Source organism: Zonotrichia leucophrys, chromosome 1 (genome assembly GCF_028769735.1).
Source record: "Zonotrichia leucophrys gambelii isolate GWCS_2022_RI chromosome 1, RI_Zleu_2.0, whole genome shotgun sequence".
Taxonomy (NCBI): Eukaryota; Metazoa; Chordata; class Aves; order Passeriformes; family Passerellidae; genus Zonotrichia; species Zonotrichia leucophrys.
In genome coordinates this window covers 96,037,352-96,045,089 of record NC_088169.1, presented here as the reverse complement: position 1 = coordinate 96,045,089, position 7,738 = coordinate 96,037,352, and the positions used below count along the sequence as shown (strand labels likewise).

At 41.9% G+C, this 7,738-nt stretch overlaps 1 protein-coding gene across 1 annotated transcript; it reads left to right on the top strand.

Annotated features, from left to right (window-relative positions):
• The first annotated feature begins 6,110 nt into the window (after positions 1 to 6,110).
• Positions 6,111 to 7,046, top strand: LOC135442775 (taste receptor type 2 member 40-like). Its single transcript, XM_064702975.1, has one exon. It carries the CDS (start codon positions 6,111 to 6,113, stop codon positions 7,044 to 7,046), a length of 936 nt encoding a protein of 311 aa, XP_064559045.1.
• The last annotated feature ends 692 nt before the right edge of the window (positions 7,047 to 7,738 follow it).

Sequence of the window (7,738 nt, the reverse complement as noted above, 5' to 3'; positions counted from 1 at the left end):
AAGATCTGATTTTGCCTTGACTTTCTAGTTTAGATCCAAATCAATTAAAACGAAGTTGTCAGAAATATAAAATAATAGGCACCGGAATTAATAGATTAGGGCCTTGATCTGGAATCATGAAGAGTGCAAATTTGCTTTAGTTGTATATGAGTCTTATTTTGAAAAATTCTACAAGTTGTCTCCTATTTGCTACATTTTCCTTGGAAATTGTCATGGTTGCTCTGGAACAAGAGAAAAACAAGGCCAAGACTCAGATTCCAGTATGATTTAGTAAAGAAGAAAACAGCCTTTTGATCTGCTGCTCTTCCTGAAGTAATGATTGTTGTCAGTGCATTATTGTTACATCAGCATTGGAGCTCCACGACCCTTTTCCAGCTGCAGGGGGAGTATATTCACTTTTAAAGAAACTGTCACTGAAAGATACATGACTTGAGCCTTGTGTTCACTGTGCCCACCCTGATTCAATGTGTCTGGTTTGGATGTTGTCCATCTGTGTGAAGCAATGTACCTGTACTTGAGCTGAGCCTGTGCCTGAATTGCTTTATTTTACAAATTAATAAATAACAAGTCAAACCATAACTTGAGATGGAGTTGTCCTTTCTCTTATGACAGAAACTATGCCACAGGTGACACCACTGGCTTCCATTAACATTTTTATGCCATTTAACAGGGATGGTAGAAGTTGAGCCAACAGCAGTGGCACCCTGACATGCCATTGTCAGCACCATGCATTGTCACCATGCTGGTTCCCAGCCCAGCACCATGAGACACCCGTGTTGGGAGGGTTGGTCCATCCTCTGCCCTTCCCTGCTCTCCCCTCACCGGCCTTCAGGAACAAACCTCAGAGCTCTCTGACCACACCAACAGGCAGAACACGTGGGCTGTGCTCAACTCACAACCCATGTGTGCTGTCCTGCTCCTGCCTGAGCTCTGAGGCACACGGCTGCTTAGCAGGGACACCCTGAACAGCTGCTCTCACACCATTTGGTTTTATGTTCCCTTATTCCACATTCCTCATGCACATGGCATTCAAAAGCAGTTCTTGTGCTATTTTCCTGCTTCTTTAAGTACACCTTCCCTCCAAAACTTCCTTTCCATAAAATGAAACCAAATAGTTATCCAGTTCACTGACATGAATTTGGGGATCTAAGAGGGAACACTGGCAAAGATATTGGAAGGCAACTCATAGGGCCAATCTCCTGCTAGATGTTCCTTCATGCAAAGGACCACCCAACTAATTATTTTCACATGAATAAAAATATCTTCAACATGCATTATATACACCATCTACTTAATCCCTGTGTTCTACTGGATAAGTTAATAAATAAATTTGATAAACACCTGTTTTGAAAAACAAAAGTAACAGCCTCTGTACTGGTAAGAAGATGAGAATTACAGCAGTTGGTTTTCTCTGATATCACACATCTTGCTTGAAAGTAGACATTTTTCTCTTTTTGTCTGTTTTTCCATAAGATGGAAATTGGTTTGATTCCTACATTTTCATTAACCATATATCAACCTGAAAGAATTTTAAAGTCATGGACTCAGACCCAGCTAACATATATGAATGATTTGCATACCCACCAATGCTACTCAGACCCTCTTGCAGCTTGATTCAAGTTCGGTATGGTGAATCAAATCATAAAACAAACCAAATTCAAACTCATCTTGCTCTAACATTGTCAGAAGGACATCATGCAAATCATCTTGTCATGTAGCTCTTTCCATTGAAGATCCAGGTAAACCTCACAAGAATTTATAACATGCTCAAATGCAACATAAAACAATGAGGCCAAAAAGCCATTTCCTATTAAAAACACCTTTCCAGATTTAATGACGAAAAAATTGCCTGTGTGCAATTCAGAGGAAGAAAGAAAAAAGCCATCCCCATTCTTTTTCCAAAGCACAGTCTCTTCCAAGAAAAACAAAAACAGTAATCTGATTAGAGTCCTTAGCTCAAAGCAAGAAATGCAAATATCTACATGAGAGATCACTTCAGGATCCTTCTCTTATTTGCATTCCGATGAAATGAATGTCAATTTTCATCACTGACATTCAGGACAACAGGCAATGGAGTCAATTTTCAGTGCCCATCATAGCAGGATTTTAAAAAAAATAAAACCTGTGGGCCAGGCCATACTACTTTTCTGTATATGTGGGGTCAGGGAAAGACAAAAAGCTATGAATGGACATTCTGCTGAAAGTAAGGCCTTGCTTTTGGGGGTGTGGCTGCCTTGTTTAAGAGCCAGCTTCCACAGTCCACCTGACTGGCCTTTTAGCAAATTGCTGAGGGAAGCCTCAGTGGGGCTTGGAGTCCTCTACATTCAGGAGCTGCCCCTAAGCTTGCTGGTCAACCTTGGTCTCTCCTTGAGCTGTGCTGCAGCTTTGCCTGGGCCTTTCCACCTGCTTAGCTCACTGGATACGGATCCTGGCCTGCAGGTTGGAATTACTGGCTTGATCCTGGGCATGTCTTTTCATTCTGGATATGGCTGGCAATCCCTGGACTTGTGCCTGTCCCTAATTGTTCTCACAGAGCTTATCTGCTGTCCTTGCCCACATTGTAGGTGGACTGCAGGCCTGACAGTGCCCTCACTGTCTTTGCCTTGCCTTCTGGGGATCCCTTCAACATGGGCAAAATAATTGAATTTATTTCCAATCCATAAGAGATTCCCAATCAATAACAGACTAGGGGAGTGAGAAAGAAAGAAAGAACAAAACCAGAAACCTTTTTCCCCCATCCCTGCCTGTCCACGCTTCCATCTTCTCCCTCCCTGAGCAAGGCCGTGGAACAGGGAATGGGGACTGCAGGGGGAATCCTCTCCACAAGGTGCAATCTTCCAGGAACAAACTGCTGCAGCACAGGATCCCCACAGGCTGCAGCCACTGCCATGAGCCTTCTCCATGGTGGGATCTCCACAGGATGCAGCTTCCTTCAGGGCATTATCACCTGCTGCCAAGGGGGCTCTGCTCAGGCTGCAGTGTGGATATCTGATGCAGTGTCACCCTGCTAGGGCCTGCAGGGTTCAGTCTACATGAGCATGGTCCTCTCCAGGGAAAGCATGGCAATGTGTGCTCTGGTGCCTGGAGCATTTGTCCCCTTCCTTCTTCACTGACCTGGCTGTCTGCAAGGCTGTTTCACTCACATTTCTCTCTCTGTCCTCTCACTCACAGTTGCTTGCACTGATCACTGCTCTTCTTTAAATGAGTTGTCACACAGATGTCACCGGCAGCACTGGTGGGCAGAGCCTTGGCCAATGGTGCATCACTTTTGGGGGTAACAGGGACTGGTTCTGTGTGACACAGGGGCACGTTCTGGTCTCTTCCCACACAAACCACCCCTGCAGCCTCCCAGCTGCCAAAACCTTGCCCGTAAAGCCCACACAGATCACACAGACATTTGCTGGTTGTCTTGTGGCAAGAGGCTCAGGCTCAGTGCTGAATGGGCTTTGAGTTGCCTGCTCTACAGGAAGGTGTCCCTGCCTAGGGCAGGGGGCTGAAACTGAATGGTCTTTAAGGCCCCCTTCAACTCAAACCTTTCTGTGATTCTGTAATTCTGTGATTCCATGAGTGAGCTTAAAAGAGCTGAATTTATTGAGTTGAATTTAAACAGCAGCTCCACAGGTTTCTTTTACTAAAAGGGAAGTGATACATATTTGCTCACCTTTTTCTCTTGGATGTGTCTGTCAATAGCATGCTACAGAGCTGTTCCTGTCAAAAAACCAAACACACTTTTATATTTCTTCAAGGTGAACATTGTAGTAAACCCTCAGGTTTAGCCAGGGCCCCTTGGAGAATAGAATGCTGACACAGTGGCAAAGAAGTTTCCTGTTTCCAGGGACATCCGCCTTGTACCTTATCCCTATAGCCATGTAAGGCAATATTGTGTTAAACCCTACTATTGGTCACTTATGGTCACCCTAACACCTTTGCCATTGGTCAGGATTGGATCCAGGCCAAGGGTATAAAAGTAGCATACTGTACCCCTACTAACTCGGAAGAAGAAGAGCTGAGACCCTTCACGGACCCTACAATAAAGCCATACTCGTGGAACAGCCAGCGTCTTCTGCTTCTCCTCTCTCTACCGTCTGCTGGAGCCTTAGGCCAAGGGAAAAGCTACCTAGCAAGCAAAGCTGAAATCACAAGAGCTGCCTAATCACTAAGAGCTGAATATCTCCCTGCTTGCTAGGGGCTGACCCGCGGCCTTGGTCTGAGAGCGAGCTGGCTTCTAGCACCCAGTCCCCTTGGGGACTGAGCTCTGGAGCTGTAACAGCTTGCATAGGATACGACCAAGCAAGGCTCATTTAGAAAATGAAATTTTAAAATGGATGAGAAAGGGACTGCTTTTCAAAGATTTTTTGCCAAAAATTGTATAAGTGTGACAACTGGAAAAATCTCATACAGGTACACTTGCAAAATTTGGAAGCAGAATGTTCTAAACTCTTTAAAAACCTCCAAAACAAGAGCTTTTGTGAGTTTTGAATCTGTTTGGTAAACATATAGAACCAGAAGAATAGGTGAGTAGTATGCAAGTTTTGACAAGAGGGAAATTGGCAATTTCAACTGAATTTCAACAAAGAACTTTGCCCATGTGATAGCGGGAAAGCCATTCACAGCATGTATCAAACAAAACTGAACATAGAGTGAGGTCTCTGAATCACTGTGTCACAAAGTGATAAGCCCAGATTAAAAAACAAAAATGAAGCATATGCAATCATGTTGCTCTCACTTAAAATAATTATTAATAATATTCTTCGTGAGAAGAGAAAAAGAGTTTGTAGCAATGCTCAAGTGAAATAATCTTTAAAATATTTTTATTTGGTCTTCAATTATGACAATCTTTTTCTTGGTGTATATTTTCAAATAATAAGTATCTGTTCCTTATATGTTACATAATACATACAGTACTACACATATAAAAAATATAAACAAATGTACATAAATCTGAGGTGAATGCTCATGAAGTTTTACTCCTATGAGTGCATGATCAAAAATGCTCGATCACTCTCCTAGGCCATCATAGATTACATTAAGCACTAGGAAATTTCAAACTACTCAAAGAAACCACCTTGAAAACATCTCAGAATTTCCCATTTGATCACTCCCTACAGCTTCTTTCTGTGCTACTGACAGCTACTTGTGCCACTGTGTTTCTGAAGAGCCTTGGTGTGCTTCCTTCTGTATTCTGGGCTACACATGAAACCCGAGTTCCAAAGCCTTTTAAGGAATCCAAGCCTCTCCACTTACTTAGAAGACCTGTATCACCTTGGATATGGAAAGTGTTTGAATTCACTTCTTTTAGCATATATAACAGAACTTCAAAAACATGCATATTCCAAAGGGGAGCAAAATTGTGCCTCAAATAATGCTTGTGATATTGCCCCTGTATGTAATGTTGTATATTCCCAGATCTTAAATTCGTTAGGCAAATTCCACATCTATTCTGGAGGCGGGTGAAAAATGTACCAGTGAGGAACTCTGTCAAATTAGTTTCATTTTCTCTGTTCTGATCTTCCACAGCAATTTATCGTTCTCTACTGGGACACTTAGGGGAAGCATGCACTGATAATTAAAATGCTTTAAATTTTCCATAGACAAAAGAAAAACATGGCAATTGTCTTTGCAGCAGTAACTTGAAAATATCTGATAAAGAGAACACCAACACAACTATTATAAAGAGGCCATGGCAACTTTGTCTTAGAAACCCTGAAGAGATAACAGTGCACCAAAGGGAGACATTAAGGCATTAGATTAAAAAGCAAATCTAGATATGCAAAGATGTACACCAGACACTGGAGTGGAAACCCACATTTGTAAACACCACAGTTCACCTGCTCAATAGCCCTTCCAATGCATATCATTCAACAAAAATGAAACCTATGTAATTGAATCCTGACCCCATTTGCATGCTTAGACAAATCAGCTGAGACATCAACCCAGAAAACAAAATGCAAAATTCCAGAAATATGAAATGTCATTAGGATACCTCTTCCCCTGAGATAAATAGGGGAGCATTGCTGATAACAGTTCCTTGGAATTGGAGTGCCTGCCAGATTTGAGGCTCTCAGGAGCCCAGAGGAAGCTGAGTAATAATCACAAGCTCATCAGTTCAAATGAAGACATCTTTTGTTCTCCTTTGTCTATCAATTGCTATAATTGAATCCCTAGCAGGAATTCTGGGAAATGGAATTATCTTGGCTGCCAGTTCATTGAGCTGCATTGGGAGCAAAACATGGCCCCCATATGATATGATCATGATCTCACTGAGTTCATCTAAATTCATTTTGCAGTCATGGACTACACTGGATTCATTAATGAGTATATTTTATGAAAACTTCTTTTATACAGAAAACGTGTACGTAGTTGCCAAGACAATTTTTACCTTACTGAACTACTCCAGCCTCTGGTTTGGAGCCTGGCTTAGTGTCTTCTATTGCATCAAGGTTGCCAGTTTTACGCAGTCTTTCTTCATCTGGCTGAAGCTGAGAATTGCCAGGCTGATTCCCTGGATGCTGCTCACATCATGGCTCTGCTCCTTCACAGCTGCAATTCCCTTCGCCTGGGATGACCACAGTGTGCACGAGAACATCACTACTCCTTCATCCATGACAAACTCTTCAGCATGGACAACCACAAGGAAAGACAATTTGGGTTTATTAATCCTTATCTGTAATGCTGGTATAGCTATGCCTTTAATACTGTCTGTTGTTTCAAGTGTACTGCTGATTCGGTCTCTGTGGATCCACACCAGACGCATGCAAAATAATGCAAGTGGCTTCAGGGATCCCAGCTTAGAGGCCCATATGAAAGCCATCAAGTCAGTCTGCTCCTTCCTTTTCCTCTACATTATATATTTTATTTGTGTTCTTGTCATCTTATTTAACATTTTTTCACGTTTAAGCAATGGAGAAATGATTTGTGTCGTTTTAATAGCTGCCTGCCCTACAGGACACACATTGGTCTTAATTTGGAGCAATCCCAAATTTCAAAAGCTGCCACCTAGGATTTGGAACCACACTAACTGTCATGGCAGAACTGCATCCATGTAAAAGACAGTGCCTTAGCCTGGACTATCTAGTTTAGATCCAGAACAAGTAAATTGAAATCATCAGAGGGATAAATAACAGATGTTGGAATGAGTATATTAGGGCCTTGATCAGCATTCAATAGGAAGGTAGGAATTTGCTTTATGTAGATGTCAGTCTTGTTAAGAATAATTGTGTATGTTGTCTATTATCAGCTGTACTTTCCTTGGAAATCATCACAGTTTCCCTAAGGCAGCAGAAAATCAGGGCCAAGACTCAGACTAGTATGGAATCCCTCGAAATGATTGAGGTTAGAACACCTGATACAAATATGATAGACTGGTTTAAGCACAGGCATGGACACATTCTGTGAACATAAGGCTTTAATCCGGTTTCTGGTTACTAAAACCTTCTCAAGAAGATTCTGAGGAATTCCCAATATTTTCAGAATATCTCATTCATTATTTTCAAATCTGGTTGAATTCTTGTAAAATATTTGCTGATTCTATGGGTGTATATGACATTCCAGAATGGTTCAGGGATGAATGTTAGGGCCTTTTCAGATTCCTCCTCTTGCTGAAATAGTGACCTTTGTCAGTGCATTATTGTTAGATCAGAACTGGAGGTTCAGAATCCTTTCCAGCTGCAGGGGGATTTTAGATACTGCTAAAGTAATTGACGCAGAAACATACATGACTTGGGTCTTGTGTTCATTA

Bases quoted from the DNA above. Each gene is read 5' to 3' on its own strand.
- LOC135442775 (XM_064702975.1), top strand. From the start codon at position 6,111: ATGAAGACATCTTTTGTTCTCCTTTGTCTATCAATTGCTATAATTGAA.